Source organism: Manduca sexta, chromosome 26, assembly GCF_014839805.1.
Source record: "Manduca sexta isolate Smith_Timp_Sample1 chromosome 26, JHU_Msex_v1.0, whole genome shotgun sequence".
In the NCBI taxonomy this organism is placed as follows: domain Eukaryota; kingdom Metazoa; phylum Arthropoda; class Insecta; order Lepidoptera; family Sphingidae; genus Manduca; species Manduca sexta.
This window is the reverse complement of record NC_051140.1, coordinates 12,410,817-12,434,480: the sequence shown is the minus strand read 5'-3', so window position 1 is coordinate 12,434,480 and position 23,664 is coordinate 12,410,817. Positions and strand designations below refer to the sequence as shown.

General features: G+C 33.1%; 1 protein-coding gene across 1 annotated transcript; it reads left to right on the top strand.

Annotated features, from left to right (window-relative positions):
• The first annotated feature begins 311 nt into the window (after positions 1-311).
• Positions 312-3,765, top strand: LOC115444667 (larval cuticle protein LCP-30). The gene is made up of 5 exons (XM_030170535.1): positions 312-415; positions 605-651; positions 1,483-1,677; positions 2,584-2,766; positions 3,136-3,765. The coding sequence occupies exons 1-5, from the start codon at positions 389-391 to the stop codon at positions 3,641-3,643; spliced, it is 960 nt and encodes a 319-aa protein (XP_030026395.1). The 5' UTR covers positions 312-388; the 3' UTR covers positions 3,644-3,765.
• Positions 3,766-23,664: the final 19,899 nt, after the last annotated feature.

Below are 23,664 nucleotides of genomic sequence, written 5' to 3'. Positions count from 1 at the left end.
TACAACTTTACTATGTGAATAACGTAGAAAATCCTCTAATGGATTTGCAAAGCCTCTAAGTTAATCTAGGACTTGGTTTGTGTTTAGCAGTAAATTCTAAAATTTATTTATATCCAAACAATGTTATGACACTTACTAAGTATGGTTAAATTAATAAACACTAAGAAATATCGCTTGAGGCATCGATTGCTATCGAATGTCACGCTTACAAATTAATCATAACGGCCAACGTCCCCAAGATTGAGAATCTGTGTTCCGATGAATTAACGCCAAAGAACACATTATAAATGAGACGAACAGGACCAATGAACATTATAAAATTAGATAAAAAAGGTATAAATAGGCTTTGATTTTCTATATGTCACATTCAGGTAGTTAAGTTTGCTTGATGACAACAGAAATGCGCGTGTTTTTGGTAAGTCACAGATGTTGTTTATGTGCGTCGCTGTACAGTAGTGTGCAGTTATTAAATATTTATCATTATTAAATGAATTATACGGCAATTATAATTTTCACGAATAAATAATAATACTTAATTCGTTAAAACTATGAACGTAAAAAGTGACATAAGTGCATGCTATAATTGGTTGATTGGTTGTTTCAGGCAATTTGTCTGTGCGTGACTGTGGCTCTTGCAGTCGACAGTGGAGAGTAAGTGGATTTTCATTATTTTTTCTACTTAAATATATTCAATTATTTAACGGTCTAGAATTAGGCTTGATTTATTAAATTTAATCAAACGTTCCCTTATTAATTCTTATTTGGACAATGTGTATTTGTAATTTAAGTGTTGTTAATTTTAAGTCTCGGTTTTAAACGATTCCAATATTCATTTCAATATTATAGCTCTAGATCATAGTAAGATAACAGTTTCCGTTTATTTTCGAGGTTAATCGCAGCACCTATTTAAAGATTTAAAGTAATATAATCGCCATTTATTCATAGGTTAAATGTTAGTTTGCTTTAAAAAGTAAAAATAACGCATACGTCTTACTTGGTCATGGATTAGTAACAACCACGCTGGTTGATAGAGTTACAGGCCTTTGCAGAAGCAATAAAACGCAAGACATTAACTAGTTTACCTTAAAATCTAGTAATCCTTTTATTTTGGTATAATCATAAAATTGCATCCTTCTTTTATTTATATTAATTAATGAAAGAAGTTATCATCCTTAGGTAAACAATAAAATTTTGTATTGGCGTCTGTAAAATTATATATATATTTTTTAATGTTCAATGACTTTCCGTTTAAAGGCGAGATTAGGGAGGGGCAAGGGAAATTTATCTTACCTATCCATATTTGACAATAATTGCGTCTAACAGTGAGCTATTACGTTTTATTCTGGTAACGCATCGGAATAGTAAGAAGAAGTGATATTTTGATGTGCAATAGAAATACAGAAATAATCATTGTGCCCAATGTTTTATCATTGTTATTAACAATTAAGCTCGTTATAAACATACTAATATTTGTCCCATCAGGTACAAACCATACCAGTTCCGTCCTTTGAGCAATGTAGCTAGCGCATCTGCTTCGGTGTACAACCCTGGCCGGTACGAGCCAGGTCGTTACGACCCTAGCCGCTACAACCCTGGTCGCTACGACAACTCTGGACGCTACAACCCGGGCCGCGACAACTCTGGCCGCTACGTTCCCGACAACTCTGGCGCGTACAAGTAAGTAATAAATTTCAATGATTTGTTTCATGTAAATACAATAAAATTGCAAGTTTAAGATGTGACATTGACATTAATAGGATTTCATGATTATAGAATATGATTATTGTCACAAGATAACTTTACTAATAAAGTTTACAATTACATTAGATCCACTGAGGTAATGGACGCTTTTAAAGTACTAGCGTAACTAAACAGCTCATTTGGGCTACTTTGAACCTTGGTGACAAAATATTTAATTGAATTTATGTTCGTAGCCCATAGGTTACTTGATCTTGCTTTTAGACTTATAATTGCAAATGTTACAAGCCACTTAAAGAATTTGTGCGTAAACGAAATTGAAAAATATGATTCGGAATGAAACGTTATAAAAATATCGTAGTGTACATATAATATTTTTTTAAATATAAGTTATATTGTGTTCGTTTTGCCACTTCAACAATATATTAAATATCATTGGTAATCTCTCATAAAAATAATACATGCATCGAATGATTTAAAGTTTTTTTTTTTACTTTTAAAACTATATTTATGTACCCTACACATCCGTAAAGGTTAACAGTTAAGGTCTATTTTGTGATAGAGCTGATTGTTTTTTCACCAGTAGATAAAAGGTATTCAAATAATATGTAGCCTCAATTAATATAAATGGCAAAAAGTTAACTTATTTTATTCATACAACTATGATATTTAATTTGTTTGTTTTATAGTTTTATTGAATGAAAATAAGCTTATTTAAATATAGCATAAGCGAATTCCAAGACCACCAAAATGGTATATTATAAACGTAGCTGGCGAAATTTTGTTTGTTGCGCTTCTGTCTACCCTTAAAAAAGGAACAAGCGTGATATTATGAATACATATTATTTGCAATAAGCACTATATTCCTGTGTTCTGTGGTTACAGTGGTGACCGTGGCGACCGCGGTGCGGCCGGCGGATTCTACTCCGGCTCTGGAGACGCCGGCGGTCCCGGAGGAGCGTACAGCGGCTCCAGCGGCCCAGGAGGTCCCGGCGGCGCTGGTGACGGTTACTCTGGCGCTGGTGACGACTCCGGAAAGTACAAGCCTGACAACAGCGGTGCTTTCGAGTTAGTATCTCACCTCCTTAATTAAATAAATATACTTGAGACCGAGTCGTTGGGTTAAAACCTATATATTAATGTATTCTATTGATACAATCGTATAAATCATAATTATAAATTAATTAAAATATATAGGAATAGATATTACAATCGACGTAGATCTAAAAAACTGCCTTTATTGGGAAATATTGAATTTTTAACTACTTTACCTCACAATACAATACGTTGATAAGCACCCTTCATATTATGGTATTGATGTCTAAAACTACTAATAAATGTAGAACCATACAGGAGTTTAGTATGTTCTGGGAAAAGTCGAAATTTATTGGCATACCAAAAATAGGTTTTGAATTTATGCATTTGTGTATTACACAGCGGTGACCGCGGCTCTGCCGGTGGTGCGTACGTGCCTGATGCCAGCAGCGGTTCGGGATCTGGCAGTGATGCCGACTCCGGCAGCGAGAAGGTTGCGTCTACTGCTGCTCCCGTAACAGCGACACCCTACGTCAGCACCTTCGCCCCTAACACCTTCGCCCCTACCACCTTCGTTCCTGTCACCAGCGCGCCATTCGTCGCTCCCGTCTCTCGCGTTCCCGCCCCTGTAGTCAAAGTGCCCGCCAACTATGGTGACTACCAATATAAGTTCGGTATCATCCGCTACGACAACGATGTCGTTCCTGATGGTTATCATTACCTGTACGAAACTGAGAACAAGATTCTCGCCGAAGAAGCTGGTAAGGTTGAGAGAATTGACAACGAGAATGATGGAATTAGAGTGAAGGGATTCTACGAGTACGTCGGCCCTGACGGCGTCACCTACAGAGTAGACTACACAGCCGATGAAAACGGATTCAAACCACTGGGCGCTCACATTCCCCAGTGAGAAGTTCTTGTTTATGGTGTGTATGTGATGGTAAACGTTGTACTAATTTGGAAAAATATGTCACCGACGTTTCAACTGTACCTTACTATGTATATAAGATAAATAAATAGTTTGTTCCTGAAGTTTTATTTCTTATTGTGACGTTATGTGTCGCACCACAAGCTCATCTACCTTGTAAATACCTATGAATAAATTTCGGATGAACCAGTTGGCATACTGTTTCAAGATTAAAAACAGATAATGAATATTTAATTTATATTTGAGCAGCAAAGTCGTTCCAAGGACTATACTTCCGTGAATTAAATACGATTTTATATGAAAAGTAAATCTTAAAGGAATGAATATACTCGTATAGCCATGTGCAAAGCCGAAAGAAATCTAGAAATAGAGACTGCGGTGGTATCTACGCAAGTAGTCTCTCACATAATATAAGAGACCTACCACCAATAAGTGCTATAGATATAGACTTATGTAAATGTGACAGCCATTGCCCCGTAGTTGTATTACGGTACAGATTTAGTGTTGAGGCATCGGGTTTTATTCGCAGGCAAAGTGATATTGGGGTCTCAATTTAGTATCAGCTCGTTTTCTGGAATTTGTGCCCGATATAGCGACATTATGGGACGGAATACGCACGACGTAAAAATTTTACACTAACTACCCCTTCGGAGATCAAACCTTGTTTGCCCATTTGTATACAAAAACCTCGGGCCGCGGCCAACATGCCTCTCTCGTGATATTAAGGAATAACATATCCAAGCCATAGACTTATCGATAGGAAATGTTATGCTCATACTTTTTTATTGTCTACTAGCGTTAATGATCATAGAAAGGTATCTTGACTATGGCCTCTGTTCCAGGTTTTTTATGTTTCCTTGCGATGTTTTCCTTCACTGTTAAAGCAAGCAATCAATCACAAACAATACACTCATAATTTTTGGAAAAGTCATACATGTGTGCCCTTTGGTTTTTAACCTGCGGACTTTCGTCTCGGCAGTCCTTCCCATAATCGCCGCTAACTATAGTAACTGCACTAAAAAAAAAAAATATGTTTGTAAATGTAGGTGTATGCACGCTGTACAGCATTCATAGTTATTTATGGTGTTCTTCTACTATTATTGTTTATTTTTCTGTTAATGGTTTAGTATTTGTTAAATCCTTTTAATTTTCTCCCCACTTTAATGTGTGATGTGCATGCATTAGTTTAGATAATAAATCAGACTTTGTATACAAAAGATTTGGAAAAATAAATACAAAAGATTCAATGGATAATTGATGACAAAAAATCTCGGAGTTTTTTCCTGCCTTACTTCTTAACGTAGTCATCACTTAGGTGGCTAGTGAAAGGCTGGATGGTTAGCTAGCCATATAGCCATATAGCTGGAATACGCATTATCTTTATTAAGATTATAAATATGCTTTTTATTACTTCGTTCCTGCCAGCCCGAGCTTGCTTCTTTGTTTATTTATTCTTTCATTTATGTCCAATATAAAAATTCTTGTGTTATATAAGCGACTTTATTTAAATAATAATTAAATATTCTCATGTAACTTGACTTATCATAAGTGCAACTATGTGCTCCTACATTATGAATAAAACATTTTATTTTATTTATAGTATTTATAAATTTGTTTAAAAAATACTTAATGCCACGTGTACTACATGCATTTTATACATGTTTTTGCTAGCGGCTTTGCCTATGAGAAAGTCTTGCGTCAAAATGCTTAAAAGTCTCATTGTGCTGTTTACACTCTACCGGGATAAAAAGTAACCTATCTATTATACAGGTCTTGGTCTATGAATATATATATTTTTAACTGTCTCCTTTCAACGTGCGCTGTGTTTATCTTTTACAAATATCAGAATGTTTTTACAAATTTCATGTAGGTAAGTATAGTATGTATTACTAACATATTATGTAAATTTGAAAGTGACAGAATCCGCTGTCAATAAAAACCCACATTAGATTACCATTAGGTATATAATATTCACACTTCTTAATAAATTAAAAATCTAGCCACCTATCATGCGCGCTTAATGCCAGAAACTTGTTAATGACATAATCAAATTATTTAATAAATATGACAAAAATAAAGTCCATCAATATTATTTCAATAATAATTTGCACACGTGGGTAGATTTTATCTTGATTTTTTTGGTGTAGCTTATTTACCGATATTAAATTTAAAGAAAGACTACGATACTAATTCCATTAAAACGTGGACCTAATTAGGTTTCGATTACAATGCTACGGAAGAGCTCTTGTCTTAGTGATCTACTAAAGATCGTTTTCGAAACACACGTAACACACACTCATACACAGACACAAATTTATACTTTTTGTATTTTCTTTTTATGTAAATCATATACAAATTTATCTTATTGTAAGTTTAATGCATATTGTTACTTAGAATTGAATTAATTGATTCTTCACGGGCTGTGACATGAATAAGTTTAAAATTTTATGTCTCTCAAGATACAAGCTTATGCTTAGTTTGAGAGACAGCTGATTCTCATATTTGATTAAACCTTAAGAATGAGCTTTGGATATTTATGTATTTTTCTCTTTTATTTTTGTGGCTAAGCATGTAAATAAATAAATTTATTCAAATTATTTTAAACCAAAGATATTTATTGAAGTTCTAGAATAATCTTATATTCTCTATTCAAGAATTTTGCATCTTTGAAGTCATGATTCTTGCATATGAAATACTAGCTTTTGCCCGCGGCTCCGCCCGCGTTATAAAGTTTTTCAGGCTAAAGTTTTCCGTTATAAAAGTAGTAGTTTCCCGGGAGCTTATGTACTTCCCAGGGTCTCAAACTGTCTCCATACCAAATTTCATCTTAATACGTTGGATAGTTTTTGAGTTTAACTCGTTCAGGCAGACAGATGCAGCGGGGGACTTTGTTTTATAATATATTTTTTAGAACTTTTTAAGAGGAACAATCCCGTCATAGCGTGATGATATATAGCCTATAGCACTCCGGGATCAAAGGGCTATTCAACACAAAATTATTTTTTCATTTCAAACCGGTAGTTCCTGAGATTAGCCATTACTGCTCCGCTCCTATTGGCCATAGCGTGATGATATATAGCCTATAGCGCTCCATAAATAAAGGGCTATCCAACACAAAACGAATTTTTCAGTTCAAACTGGTAGTTCCTGAGATTAGCCATTACTGCTCCGCTCCTGTTGGGTATAGCGTGATGATATATAGCATATAGCACTCCACGAACAAAGGGCTATCCAACGCAAAAAGAATTTTTCAGTTTGGACCGGTAGTTCCTGAGATTAGCGCGTTCAAACACACAAACAAACAAACAAACAAACTCTTCAGCTTTATATAATAGTATATAGATTATCGACTTCATTATTACTCATAAACGCCTGCTAATAACCGAATAGCAAACTTACCTATACGTGCTTGTAGTAATAATACTGTCTATATCAGAATCGTAGTAGGTGTTGATTAAATGTTCTTTTTGGAAACTACGAAAAATATTAATTGAATGATAAGGGGCAAGGAGAATTGTCCAGTTGCGAAAACCCTATGTGAAACTTAGATTAACACCTAAATTTTATTACTGTCAACAAGAAACAAGCTGGGATTGGCTAACGGATCGGCTTCTATTTTGTACATTTTAAATTAATGAATGCCAAGATGCTACTTAGTAAAATAGAAAAATTGAATTAGATGTGTAGTTTACAATTGGATAAAAGTTATCTATTGTTGGAGAATGCAATGTACAGAAGTAGCTCATTTAGTCAGCGTATTTCGAAATGTACCTACATAATACAAAACTGTAACGTTCCGAGTTCCGTGAACACTGATGTTCCACAGGGGAGATGTTAGGATATCTCCTTTTCCTGTTATATGTAACTAACCTGCCTAATGCTACTAAATATGAAAGTCTTTTATTTGCAAATGATACAATCGTGATAATTAAATATGCTGATAGAAATAGTTTTAAAACAGACATAAGTAATGCAACTTCTAATTGAATGAAAATATATTAATAATAAATATTAAAAAAAAAGTGACTTTTAAAACTATAATATGGCATCAGTAACCTTAAATATAAAATATCAAACAATGTCTGTGGAAATGTATTTAATCAAAGTTCGTCTTGGGAATAAAAATTGATCAACACTTCAATCGGAAGGCACATATAGATAATGTCTGTAATAATTAAAATAGATTTGTTTATGCTCTTAAAAGTCTTAAGAGAACAGTTGATTCTGTGATCAGAAGGCAGCCCTCACAGCTTACCATGGCTTTATATTTTCCATTTTCTTATACAGTCTACCAATATGAGGAAATCCAGCGAACTTAGACAGGGCTTTTCCAAGAACGTATTCAAGCTGTCTGTGGACTGTGGTTCTTGAAAAGTTACAAACCATTTTAGGAAACACAAAGTGCTTTCCTTGCCCTGTTTATACCTAAGGATTTTTTTATCTTTTTACGACAGTGTGTGTCAGAGAGATCAGACATAGAATATTTTATACTATCCCAAATGCAAGTCTGTAATGCTTAGCAACAACATGTCTGGTATGGCAATAAAAAATAATAATAAATTGGCATCCGAGATAAAAGATATTGATTCCTTGACATCATTTAAAAACAAAATTTATAACTGGCTTTTATCAAATTGTTTTTATAAAATCAAGGAATGCCTTAAATATAAATAAATTTGTCATTTTAAAGTTTTGCAAATTATAATATATGAATATATGTAAGTCGACTTCCGTTCTGCATAGAATATCGTAAATGTATAAGAAAATTAATGTGAACCATATATATGTAATAATAGCACAGTGTATTATAGTAGTATTGCACAACGTTACCTGTCCTGATAGAATGTATTGGGATATTTTCATATTTATAAATCAACTATATATTAAGTACCTACATTCTGCAATAAAGGATTTATATTTCTATTACTTGGTTAATCACGTGAGGTTAAGAGTATATATATATATATATATATATATATATATATATATATAATAAAAAATACAACAAGAATCTTCATTACGACATTGACATTAAAATGAATTTAATAGTGCTGAATAGAGACATTCGAATTTGTAACTATGACACTCATAACCACATTAAAATTTTACATAGAAATATGACACTTTAAAAATATTTGCCTAATCAGAATAAGCCCCAGTATTAAAGTTTTCATAATATTATGGTGCAAATGGTTTATTATTTATGAATATAATGAAATCAGATGTTTTATGCCTATAGCCTAGAAGCTCTGTCAATATTTGTTAGATTCTATAAAATTGTCGTACTCGCTGTTTATAAAATAGTTTTATATCTGAAAAACGTTAATTACCTCCATTATTACAGGTAACTGTTGATAAACATTTCGCTGGCTCACAACGACAAGGTTCTATGTTATATTTTTTTCACAAATGCAGTTATATATATTACATAATTCTGTGTCCTTTTTTTGTCATAACTCAAATTTTTACGTATATGAAAAAATTTAATTTCATTTTTCTAACATAATTTACTGGTGGCAGGTCTCTAATATGTGAATGTCCGCCTGGATAGGTACCAACACGATGTCTATTTCTGCTGCTAAGCAGCAGTGTGTAGTCACTGTTGTATTCTGGTTCGAAGGACATTGTAGCCGGTGTAATTACTGGACGTAATAAGACTTAACATCTCATGTCTAAGGATAGCGAGCGCAGTGGAATACCAAAACATACTTTGTAATCTAAGGTGTTGGATGGTATTTCTTCTGTTTATGGGCGGTCGTATCGCTTACCATCAGGCGAATGGCAAGCTCGTCTCGTCATTCAAAGCAATAAAAAAAAGGAACATACTAAAAGTTAACATCGAACCTCGTAATAGGCAGTAAGCGATATCATTCAGGTTGGAAAATGGAGACATGTATGTGTCAAGTGGCATCTAGTGCCATTTAGCCAGTTGATATTTCTATTTCAAGATAATAAAATCTGCGCACATCATGAATTATTAATGTTAAGGTACCTAAGTCATTCCGATATTACTAAGTGTGTAAATAATATGTGATATGGTGACTCATCTTAATATAATAAAATCAAAGTAAACTTATTTAACACAAAACAATTCAAAACCAAGGCACTAGTGTAGTATATATAAATAACGTAATGTGTCTGAAGAAAGCCCGGTTCCTAACAAGCCCACTATTCATGTTTTTGTATATTTTTGTGTTGTAATGCAAAAACACACTACGATGTTTTTAAATTCCTTAATTATTTAATTTTATAATACATTGTTATATAATATTATAACTTAATTAAAGGTTTTTACCGTGATTATTTTACCGTGAAACGATTTTATGAAATTTTTACAATTAAGTGGCTAGTGACAAATATTATTTCAAAGTTTAACGTACTAGGAGTTATAGTTTAATCAACTACATAGATTTCAATTAGGTGTTATTTATGAGTATACTCTAGTATCTAACTCAAAAATATAATTTCCGCTTTATGTTTAAACTAGCTTTTGGCCGCGGCTCCACCCGCATGATTAAGTTTTTCCATTATAAAAGTCACGCTATATATTTTCCCGGGAACCTATGTTCTTCTCAGGTTCTTAAACTATCTCCATACTAAATTTCATCTAAATCCATTGGATAGTTTTTTAGTTTAACGCGTTCAGATAGACAGATGCGGCGGGGGACTTTATTTTATAATATATTTTTTTTACTAATATTATTTACTTATGTCTAATATTTTAAAAAATACCTCTAAATTTATAAAGGGTTAAAAAATATTATGATTACTAAAATTATCTTATATATTGTTAAACTCAATTTGGTTAAGATTAATTGGTTAATTTTTTATTTGGTGTAAATTATTTTATTTCATTCATGCATTTCATTACGTTAGGAGTTAATTTTGATATAATACATAGTAATTGGCTTTCAGTTGTAATACGCGAATGCCTCTGGTTACAAGTTAGTTAGTTAACAACGTTATATCCACCAATATTTGCAAATCAACAAATGTTTAAGACATGTTGTGGTTCTGATTGTTCTAAAGATAACAGACAAAAAGATGTAAAGACTCTCTTTGAGCTGTATAATATCTTTAAGAGAAAAAAATATATCTACCTTATAAAATTAATGTTTCTCATCATAAATAGTGATGTTAATAGGAGTATAAAAAATCCTTCCTTCATATAGCTAATTGTGGGAAAATGCGATGAAACCGGTCTCTTGGTGGATTTGAAGGCGTCGTTTTTTTAACGAATTCCTAATTATCTGAAAGTGACACAAAATGTCAGTAGATATGTAAATTACAAAATTGGCTGACCTATAAACATGTAACGATTCGCACATTTTTATTTTCTTTGGAAAAGATAATTATTTTATTAGATTCTGTCTAGTTGAATATTTAAATCGTGTGAATTTTGCATTGTCATTTACAAGAAGTTCTGTATTCGACTCGCATATATTTGTAAAGTAAATTTTCTCAGAAACTACTTATCCGACTTAGATGAGGTTTTTACTATTGTATATTTTTCAGGAAAAATATTATTAGATAATATACTAGCTTTTGCCTGCAGCTCCGCCCGCGAGAATAGTATTTTTGCGTGTTAAAAAGTTACCTGTAGCATTCACTAGTGATGTACTTTCCTATTAGTGAAAAAAAAGTCAAAATTGGTTCAATGGTTCCTGAGATTAACGCCTTCGAACAAACAAATTCTTCAGCGTTATACTATATTTTAAATTGAATACACAAGTATTGAAATATTATTTACTAAATGATATATTGCTGTGGGGCAGTTAGACAAATTAACTAACATAACGCATTTTGTCAAAAATAGGAATACCGATGGAAAAGTTTAACATGGATAGCGACTGCAAACTAAATCTTTGTAATGGAAATTTAAAAAAATAACACCAATCCATACATGATAACTTTTGCTCGTGTCACTGCCCGCGTTATCGCATAGGCATTAACGCGGAAGGGCTATAGACTACTTTATATCTCAGGAATAGTCCTGAGATATAAACCAGCTAATGTAGCCTATAGCTCTTACTGGTAATGTAGCTTCTTATTGGTGAAAGTATTTTCAAAATTAGTGGGTTTTTATGCGATTTTAAAAAATGTGAAGGATCTCAATTGAACGTGTATTTTATTTTTGTTATATCGACTTTAACGATTACAAACAAAAAGAAATCTAATAATTTCTCTAAGCGATATTAGTTAAGATTTAAATGGAACAGATGTCATTGAATCTCTTTAAGCTTCTTTACGAATCACTGTTCATGACCTTTTCAAATAACACAGTTTATGTGTTAGATAATACTAATAAATTATTACTATGTATGAAGGTGCGTCTGCATGTAAATAAATACAATAAAAACAAATGGATATTAGACGTAAATCACATTCAAGATAAAAATAATTCGTGGAATATTTCGGATGTAGGAAATCTATGTTTTCCTCAATTTTTCCCACAGAACTCCATATAGCATGCGTCTACACAAATTTTGTATGACCTCCCTTCGTGATAGACGGAAACCACTGGACGAAATGGTTAATGGTAATAATGACTTAATAATGGTAATAATGACTTAATAAATATAATAATGGTAATTATGAAAGCACAGAATTCTTAGGCCATTTTTCATTATCGGTTTCTTATCACTATCACAGATATCACATCAGTAAAATTTTTCACACGGTTCCATTACGTATCAACCTTGGGTTACAAAATCTTGTTACACGCTTGTGTAACAAGTACAATGACATCTTTGGCAAAAAAAAAGGTTTTTTATCTTTAATCATAAATTTTAAAATTTTCAAAACAAATTATATTATATCAATTACATAATTTAATCCATTTTAGTGAGTAATTGTTTTTTTTTTATTTTAGGCATTTAAGTTAGCTTGTAATTTAGATATAGTTGTGTAATGTGTATACCTGTAAGAGACATATATGTCAGCCATTAATGATTGGTATGTCTTTAGAAGTTTAAAATTTGTTAATATAATATATATGCTGTTGGTGTATCAAGGAATAAATAGAATGAAATAAAAATAATGCTCAAAATTAATTCTTATTAGAAATTCTTATGAAGTTACTTAATTACTTTATTATACCAGTAGCTAGAAAATAGTAAACAAATCCGTATGTACACTATTAGATGCAATGCTATAGATATGCATGCATATAGACAGAAGAAGACATAGAACATAAAAACACATCTCTGGCGTCGGCGGATAAATATCTAGCCTACATCTTTATTTATACTAATATAATATATATACTTTTTTTAATACGTGAACGAAAAAGTGACCACCGGCACTGAATGGTATGTGGAATGGGGTCCAATAGAATGTCGACTGACGATATATGATTACCCCCGGCCGTCGACACAATTATGACTACCTGTTAAAACCGGATATACACAGGCTGATCCCGGAACGTGACACAAGTACTCTTACTCTGCAACCGCCTTGATATTCGAAGTAAACTTCAAATTGACTACATCATTACAGCCGTCAGTGTGATGATAAGCACGGAGAAATGTGTCATACAAAAAAGGGAGATATCCCAAAGACATCAGTATCTACGATATAATCATGGTAGAGTGATGTCAGTTTTGCTAAGAAAATCAAGCAGCATTAATTTAGTTTAGTATTAGTAATACATTTGTACGGTGATCGCTATCTGGGCGGATATAATATACGTCCTACCCCTAGGAAATGTATACAGCTGAAGAGTTTGTTTGCTTGAACGCGCTAAAATCAGTAACTTGTAAACCTATTTAGAAATTTTATTCACCAATAGGAAGCTATATTTCTTCTGAGAGCTATTATGGGCCACTTTTTATGCCGGGAAAATATTTATACCGTTCAAACTATTAAACGCGGCAGAGTCGCGGGCAGAAGCGAGTATCAAATATAATCGCATATTTATCTCAACACACTACCAAAGTAAAGAATGTATAGAGTTGATTGATTTTGGTGATAAATAAGTTAATGAATAAATCTGAATATATCTGAGTTTAACAAAGAAGAGGAAATTTGGTGCTTTATTGCGAGTAAATTGCCGTAAAATTCATATTAAAATCAGAATAAGTATAATTCTGTTCAAGGTTTTATTTAATACCAATGCCTTTTTTATAATAAAATAATTTTATAATGCAGTGTTCTTTTTTAACATACAAAGAATATTTATCGTTTAAGTTATTATATTTTTTATAGCATAACAGGCAAAAATACATATGGGTTTTTAATCGTCCCTACCGCCAATAAACACACACATTGGAATGTAACACAACTATCCAAGAATCGTAACAACACTAAAATTTTGAATTACAAACCACTGCGTGGTATTGCACTTCGTTCATCACCTTGAAACATTACATCTTAACCCTCTTAATGCTCGGTAATTAAGTTACTAAAGTGGTGGTATAATGTTTCTTGGCAGCAGAAAGACATTGCGGTGGAACGAAGTCTTGTTTACGCAAGACCTATAATATGGTACAGCCGCAGATGCGACTTCATACATTTCTTAAATTATGTAAAGCTGGAATGGATGATAGTGCTAGTGATTCGTCTGGTACTGCTGTAGACGCCTAGGGCGTCTGTAGAGACGCGAAAGCATCAAAGAATCGTGGAATTACATCCCATACCTAATTCCGGAGATCGCAGGGTATGCATGCTTTGTGGGTGGACTCGCATTTTCAGCATAAATCGATCCTTGTTCTAAATCAATGACAATGACAATGAAAACTAATGTTTGTGCGCATTCACAATTTCGCGTCTTGATATCTGTTTTAATCTCCGTTAAACCTTACAAAGAGCTTTCGGCGCATTCACAATTTAGCTCCTTAATATCTATTTAATGACTAAGATACAGGCACTATCTAAGGCATTCACGTTTCCAAAATAAACGGAGGCATTACATACGGACTAAGCGGGTATAACAACGTGAAGCCATGAAAATGCAAGGACGATCAACAATCTAATAAATGTATTAAATATTTTTATGTTTTGGCCCGTTTGATATATCGGTTCTCCGTAAAAAAAAGAAATAAAGAAAAGATTTATTATATTGGGACAATAACAGTATAACATGTAAAATAAAAGAAAAGAAAAACTAAACACATAAAGAAAAATAATAGAGAGATCCCGTAGATCGGATAATCCTCTTGTAATGCTTATAACAAGCGAAGTTAGGAATTATGAAATCAAGCTGAAAGGACGTAACCCGAAAGAAATATTGCAGTCATAGTTGACACCAATACGAGCGTTTCCAGCCATTATAAATAACATAATAGGGACATCAAAATGGCGTATTTTGAGGTCTGCAAAAGAACAAGGTCTCGGATTTATTAGGCCGGTAGAAATAGATATTTTTATCGCCAAGCACTTTATAAAAATCGTATTAAACTAACAAAATGTTAACACCACTTTACATCTTATTACTATAGTTTCAATTGGAAAAACATAGAAATTAAATTATTTTTCGGATTTTATCGCGGTTTTAATTATTTTAGTTTTCTCCCGTCGTTTCAAAGACGTTGCAGCCTTCATGGTCACGGGGGGGACTGAGGTGGTGATTGAAACCGCGATAAAATCCGAAAAATAGTTTAATTATAAAAACATAGAAATTTATTTTGCACGCCAGTAGAAGCAAAGAAGCAGGAGTGCAAAAAGGAATATACAAAAGCATAGTATATTATACATCACCCGGTTTATATACTTCTAACGCTGTATATACTTCTCGCGCCTTATTTGCTTACGGCTCCTAATATGCCTAACTGGGATTCTCCTTTATCAATCGAATGAGGCTAAAATTTTCAAGGTGTTGATGCTTTTATTCCTATTATACTGCACAATTCTGTGACAGTACGACAATATAAACGATCCGCTGCCTTGTACCTTATCTTTAAATTATTCAAGGTAAAAATATTTCAATGTATTTATATTATATTCGAGGTCAGTTTTTATCTTAATATCTATTGTATAAATACAAGTGATCTTCAGTTAAAATATATAGCCTGTACCTAACGACACATTTTTCTTAGATTTCTATTAAAAACACGTATTTAAGGGTATTGCCATTGACATGATTTTGTTATTTATTATGAGTTTCACCAAAACATTATAGGTAAAAAACGAGTGACGATCAGAAATTTATAAGTAGAAAAGATTAACTAATAAATGTCTTCATCGTACTTAAATTTGAATTTAACTCCCATTTTGTTTGACTTAGAGGTCATTTACGACATCGTATTGACACACAACACCATAAAAAATTCCGACCACACCATTTAACTTCCATTTAAGTGATTATATTAAACGTAATTATTAAAACTGGTGGTCGTCGAATTGCCGAAATTTGACCATCGAATATATATTCGTTACACATGATATACATACATTTTATTTCCTGTCCTCCTTTTCTATGCACTTAAATTATACCGAACCTCAAACTACTCCGCACGAGCATTGTGCTTAAAAATGGGAATAACATTTTCTTTTCACGTAATATCTTACATAGCGAACATAACTGTTTAATTTATTTTCAATATTATGTATCCAAAAAGATGCATTTTGAATTACTCAATAATATTCAAATATAGACAGATATTTCTTGATATTTTATAAAACAGAAAGTATAGTGAATAAAATAACAATGTGACACTATGTAAAAGTCAATCAATATATTAATCATGAAGTCAAAGGTCAAAGCATTAATGTGGGCGGTTACTCATAAATCTAATTAGTCAACAGCTGCCACATTTAGATCAACTGCGGCTGGCATCTACATTTATTTCTCAGCACATAAGTCAAATTTGTATATACAATCATTATAAAATAAATTGTATGTGATTTGTTATGTTTACGTGAACATTAGATATCGGAATAAGACTAGTTTTGGATTTTATCGCGGTTTTTTTTAAATATTAATATTCTCCCGACGCTTTGAAGAATTTGCAGCCTTCAGTTAAGTCAGAGTTACAATATCTACCCATAATTTACAATTATCCCTTTTTTCAAATTTTATCTGTTAACGGTTTAATCTACGTAGAATGAGCTCACAGTGTCTTGAACTCTGACAGAGGTATAAGAAAAGGAAAAAATAAAAAATAAAATCTGCGATGAAATCCGAAAACTACTTTTATTTCCATGGATTGTAAAATCCTTGATAAATTGTTTCTACATCACAATTTCTACCAATATTACAATCCTACTACCCCATTCCTACTAATAATTCCTATTCTCTTACACATAATATAAAATGTATAAGATTATGAAGATATTTTTCTAGATGTTTATTAAAGTGAATTATATCAAGCTATAAAAGCAAGTACCTAAAGATAAAGTTTTAAAGTGGAGATTATTAGGTATTGTGTAGTTAATTCCACGAAGTTAAGATTTTTAAAAAGTATGAATGCAGCAGATTCAAAATATCAACTTCGATGCAGGTGTAGACAAAAGTGTGAAAAATTACTTCATATTTTAAATAGGTAGATCGAAACTTAGTACACTTATGTTAATCGAAAACTATTAAAAATATTTGAGGCAGGAAGTTAAATGTTACATTGTTTAATTTTATAATCATTAGAATAATAATGACGTGGGCGAGCTACTGTGACCGATGAGATTTACTACCATCATATTTTAATAATCATGCATATTGTATTGATTAATGGAGTTCAAACTCAAAGCGACGACAGATCGATGACAGAATATATATTAATTATCACGTACTGGTATTAATCCTATGGCAATTTCTTGTTCACATTGATTGCACTGATGAAAGTTATTTTGAACAGATTAGTATAAAACGGTGAATAAGTATACACACTTTTCTTATTCCTAATATCAGTTATGTGACAGGAAATAAATAAATTGGTAATAATATAATGATTATAGTATATGAGGACGGAACTTCTGTAAAATGCTTGAAAGTGTAAGTGAATAAATAATACCAATGGCTAAAATTACACTATTAAATGAAATCAGAATCAGGGAGAAAAGAAAATCAATAAAATAATGCAAATATTTTTCATATAATACAAGTATGTAAACGATCCGAGATATTTGCTAACAATAAAAAAAAAACTTGTTAATTTGCTCTGCATAACAAATACTTCAGATCCTCTTCCATTAGTAAGTCAGTGGTGACTTTTAAGATGTTTGTTTCAACATTTATACAATATAGTGTATCTAGTTTTATAGCAGTTACTTACAGTTGGTCATTTTTACATTGCATTACTAAATGAAACCACCGATGGAAATCACATACTTATCTTCTTGAAAATAACACTTTAAAATATGTTACTGAAATCGTAGATGTAAAAAAAAAGTGTATGTTTCGTACAAAATAAATATCAATAAAAAATAACTTTATTTTTACACGCCCTTATGCTACTACTACTACTCTAAGAGAATTCGTCGCAACGGCAATATCACACTTTCAGTCAGAAATACACTCACTTACACGCCATTTTCGCACTAAACTACAAAATGATAAAAAAAAAATCAGAAAACTGGGATTATCGGTGAATATATTTGTTATTCATACATTATTTTTGGGAGATGTTAGCAGAGATAATGACGAGTATATGGTTTAATTTATTAACGAAATGTGAAAGTGACCCTATATAAAAAAAATGTAAATGTAATTATTGTGTTGTGAATAAGTACATTATTATTAAACTTACCATTGTAGTCTGTCAGCTTTGTGTAGTGTTCGCTATAAGAATGGTAAAAAAGCTATAAATGGCATATCCATGAATATAATTTCTGATGATCTAGTTTGTTCTATCCTTCCTTTCATACGACTGTGGAGTTTCAATGTCATTTTTTAAAATACCGTCATAAAATATATGCGCGCAGTGCTTCTAAAGCTTTGTTATTTATTTAAAATTTCAAAAAATATAGTAATGATGTTATGTATTAAATATGTTATAGTACGTTAGTTACATATGTAGTACATAAAGTATATAGAACTCGAAACGTTTTGTCTATGATGTCATGGCAGTATTTATTAAGATTTTATTACATTGGTATTAGAACCGTCATAAGCTCTCTTCTTTTACATATATTAGTCATTTATTTCTTACTCTTACTAATTTTTCATCTTTCAGTAGTTTCTCTGACTCGAGCTGTTTTGTTGGGGTTTATTGACGATCCGCCCTGATACATTCAGGGAAGCGGTGATTCAGTCTCCCTGTTATAGTGGCCAAAACGGAGGTTAATAGTTTGTACATGCTAGGTAAGCATGCTAAGGGTCGCCAATTTTTTGGGTTTAATGTTTCGTTATATTTTGGAATCAGTATTACCTGAACTGTAATAAACCATTCTTCAAGATTCTGTTTACCTTGGACTATTTTTGTGAATATTGCTGCAAAATATTTATGTAAGTTAGATAAATATTTTAAATAGTAATTTTGTAACTTATATATCCCTGGCGATTTCCAATTGTGTAGTTTCCTAATAGCTAATTTGACTTGACCCTGTTATCTCATCTGTTTGTATTGTTCTAACTCTCTGTGATAAATCATCTATCTCTTCTATCCATCTAGCATCTTTATTGTACTGCTTCGGATTAGACAACATAAATCTGTCCAAAACTGCTCTATACTTTCTTTAATTGGTATATTGCTTACCCCTGTAACTATTGTTCCCTAAACTTCTGTAAACTTTGTGTTGGTTTTCATTAAATAACTTATTTTGGTCTTTCTTGGCGTCTATGTTTTCATATCTCTTAGTTCTACCAGCGAGTCCCTTAATTTTTTGCTTCGGAATTTCAGCTGTATTGACATGATCGTTTTCATTTTGTATCTTATATTTTCTATATAATTTTTCTTTTAATTTTTTAAATTCTAAATTACTCTTACTAATTTTGTAAATGCGAACAAACTTCAAAACAAAACTTCGGCTCTTTTATTTCAAAATCACAGAAAGCTGCAAAATATGTTGAGGTTTGCATAGCCAAATACAAAGCCTTTTTAATAATCTTATGTAAACTGGCCGTGTAACAGTATGTTTCTTTTGAATTATTGTATTTGGAATGAAATAACAATGTACTGTTACTAAGCAATGTGTGCTAGTCTAATACGGTTGTCTAATGTGTTCACTCTATTGAAAATATAAGTTCCTATTCAACGGAAAACCTGGTTTACTTTTAACACTTACTCTGCAAGGGCGACTCGAAGCCCAACAATGGTTATGGGCCCTGTTCACCCAGAAAACCAGTAACTAGGGAGTGAAAATTTTGTCTGACATTTCTAGTGTCATACGAATTATTCAAGTAAAATAAAAATGAATAATGTCTCGGCAATCCGCATCGAGCCCTTAAACAAGGACAATTATGAGAGTTGGCGAATTCAGGTTGAAGCTATTTTGATAAAGAGTGACGGATGGAAATTCGTAAGCGGTAAGCTAACAAAGCCCACTGATGAGGCTGACTTATTTAAATGGGAGGCCGAAGATGCAAGAGCGAAGGCAGACATCATTCTTGCGATAAGCGCATCAGAATTGCGACATATTCGAGGTTGCAATACTTCTAGAGAAGTATGGTTACGACTAGAGTCGGTTAACTCATAAGATGAGTGATTCGGGAGATATCCGAGAAGAAATGGGCAAATTTTTCGATGCAGTAGATAAACTAGATGGTATGGATGTCAAAATCCATGACGATTTGTTGGCTATTATTTTATTATATAGTTTACCAGCAAGTTTCGATAATTTTCGTTGTGCGATTGAGACTAGAGATGAGCTACCAAAGCCCGAGATACTCAAAGTCAAGATTCTGGAGGAATATGTAGAAGTACAAATCATCAGATACAGGACAGCGTTATGTATACTCAAAGGAATAAAAGAAGTGTAAAGTCTGTTAAGCCGACCACAAGTGGCAGATCGAATGAAAGGAGTAACATAACAAATACGTCTATAAAATATAAAACAAAGGAAAATGAAAGGAGAGTATTGTGCTGTTATCGTTGTAATCGTCCAGGGCATAAAGCTTCGGAATGTCAATCAAAACCACAACATTTTAGTTATAATGTAGATGAGGAACTAACATCTTTAAATGTTTCAGATTTAGATGAATGTAATGTTGTTGATTCTCAAAAGCAGCGATGGGTATTGGACTCTGGTTGCACGTCCCACTTATGCAATGATGTACACAAATTTGGTGGTAACTTACTAGAAAGCAGAGGTAAATTGAAGCTAGCTACTAATTTGAGCGCCGAAGTCCGAGGTAAGGGCGTAGTTAGACTATCGGCATTAAGTGACAATTCCGTAGGCACAATCGAGTTTAAGGACACACTCTATGTTCCGGATTTAAGAACCAATTTGGTGTCTGTAGCCAAAATTACTGATAATGGTTACGATGTCAAATTCACTCGCGACTTAGCGTGGGTAATTGATAAAATGGGTCAAGTTAAGTTGACGGCATACCGTCAGGGTAACTTATATTGTCTTGAAGAATTTGAAGCTGCTAATGCCATAATTGAGCGCAATGTAAATCTACAATCTTGGCATAAACGTTTGGGACATCTGAATGGAAAGGATGTTGTCAAACTATTAGGAAAATTAGGTGAAAATGTGAATGTAGACGACATTGGCATGATACGTAACTGCGGGATTTGTGCTAAAGGTAAAATGTCTGCATTACCATTTGGTGAATCTAATGGTTCATGCAACGAAAAATTGCGAATCGTTTACTCTGACATTGTAGGCCCAATGAGATGTGAATCAAAGACGGGTGGTAAATATTTTATAACTTTTATCGACGATAGTACCCGCTGGTGCGAGATATATATTCTGAAATCTAAAAATAAAGCTCTAGATGCATTCAAACTGTACAAGAGTTATATTGAAAATTTAACAGGATCGAAGATTAAATATTTTCAATCCGATAACGGCGGTGAATACTGTAACGCCGAATTTGAAGAGTTTCTACAATCAGAAGGAATCATGAGGAGATTAACTGTAGCTCGGACACCACAGCAAAATGGAGTTGCTGAAAGGTTGAACCGAACGCTGGTCGAGATGGCTAGATGCATGCTTCTCGATTGCAAGTTACCTATGAGCTTTTGGGCTGAAGCCGTAGATACAGCATGTTACATAAGGAACCGCTGCCCCACTAGGAGTTTAGGTGGTGAAATCCCTTATGAAAAGTGGTTAAACAAACCAGTCAAAATTCATTATCTACGTAAGTTTGGTGCAAAATTATATGTACTTGATAAGAATCCAAGTAAGGATAAGTTCGCTTCTCGCGGAATATGAGGAATGTTTGTAGGGTATTCTAAGACATCAAAAGGATTTAGGGTGTGGATACCGGAACAGAGAAAGTTCATGATTTCTAGAGATATAAAATTCTATGAGACTGAAGAAATTGAAAATGAAATGCTACAAGATGGATCAAATATCACTAATGATATTAAAAATATGGACTATAATGACAAGAAATTCATTGATATTCTATTTGATCGAAAGTCTGAGGCAAAAGAAAGTACGGAAATCTTTGCAATGCCCGAAACAAGAATATCTATGGAACCGGAAATGGTCACCGAAAGACTAGAGTCAATTGAGGAAGGAGATCCAGAAGAAATAGGTATAAGCTCGAAAACGCTTGAATGTGATACTCAAACAAGAGGTGTAGTACTGAACAGAGGTCCCGGGAGATCCAAAGTGCTACGTACTGGCCGAGTAGGCCGTCCCAGAAAAGTTTATCAATCGGTGCAAATAGAACAGCCGGAAAGTATTGTGGAAACGGAGCCAATACATGTAGAAGAACCAGAACAGTCAATAGAAAATGAAGCTGAAGAGGCTTTTGGAGACTGCATGGATTTTGCAGGTTCTGTGGAAATATCGCTAAAAGAGGGCTCTTCAAGGGAGATGAACGGTCAGCTTGGAAAGACGCGATTCTATCTGAAATAAGGAGTCTGATACAAAAAGACACCTGGGATGTCGTTAGTAGACCGTCAAATAGAAATATTGTTGGCTGTCGATACGTTTTGACAACCAAGACAAATGTGGATAAATCAACTGTGAAAAAGGCAAGACTAGTTGCTCAAGGATTCAGTCAACGATTCGGAGTTGATTACGATAAAACGTTTGCGCCCGTAGCAAGGTTGGATACCATTAGACTATTGATGGCTTTATCTGTTGAGATGAATCTTGAGATTCATCAGGTAGACATTAATACGGCTTACTTAAATGGATATCTAGACGAAGAAATTTATATGCAAGTTCCAAAATTGTTGAAGGAATCGTTAATGAAACTGATATACAATGAGGGCGAGAAACCTTTTGTAATTAAACGAGCTAAAGAAATGCTTGAAAGTTTGAACACTGGTGGCGACGTATGCTTGCTAAAAATCCTTATACGGATTAAAACAAGCTGGTCGGCAATGGAATATAAGACTCGATAAGAAGTTAAAGGAAATGGGTTTAACACAAAGTCTAAATGAACCCTGTTTATATTTTAGAAAACAAGGTAACGAACATTTATTTGTACTTGTGTTTACAGATGATATTCTTATAGCGTCGGAAAAAGAAGAGCGCATAACTCGTGTTAAAAATGAACTAAGGAAGGAGTTTGAATTAAAAGATTATGGTCAAGCAAAATATTTTTAGGAATTGACATCCGACGAACTGACAACGTCATTACATTGTCGCAAGAAGAATATTGTAAACAATTATTAACAAAATATAATATGCAAGATGCGAATAATATTAAAACACCTATGGAAATTAGTAATGGTAGTAAAATAGAACGATGTGATGATGAAAAGGCTAAGAATTGGCCATATCGAGAATTGATAGGCTCATTGATGTACCTAAGTGTTGCAACGAGGCCTGATATCACAAATTCTGTGGTAAAACTGGCACAATTCTGTAACAATCCTAAGCAAGAAGACTGGAAAGCGGCAAAAACGCATTTTACGCTATTTGAAAGGAACAATAAACTACGGACTGGTGTATAAGAAAACTGGTGAGTTCGTGAAAGGATACTGCGATGCAGATTGGGG

What these genes read in the sequence shown, in the direction of transcription:
- LOC115444667 (XM_030170535.1), top strand. Translation starts at nt 389, where the DNA reads ATGACAACAGAAATGCGCGTGTTTTTG. An exon ending in GACAACTCTGGCGCGTACAA is followed by an intron (nt 1,678 to 2,583) that starts GTAAGTAATAAA and finishes CTGTGGTTACAG; the next exon opens with TGGTGACCGTGGCGACCGCG. An exon ending in GACAACAGCGGTGCTTTCGA is followed by an intron (nt 2,767 to 3,135) that starts GTTAGTATCTCA and finishes TGTATTACACAG; the next exon opens with CGGTGACCGCGGCTCTGCCG.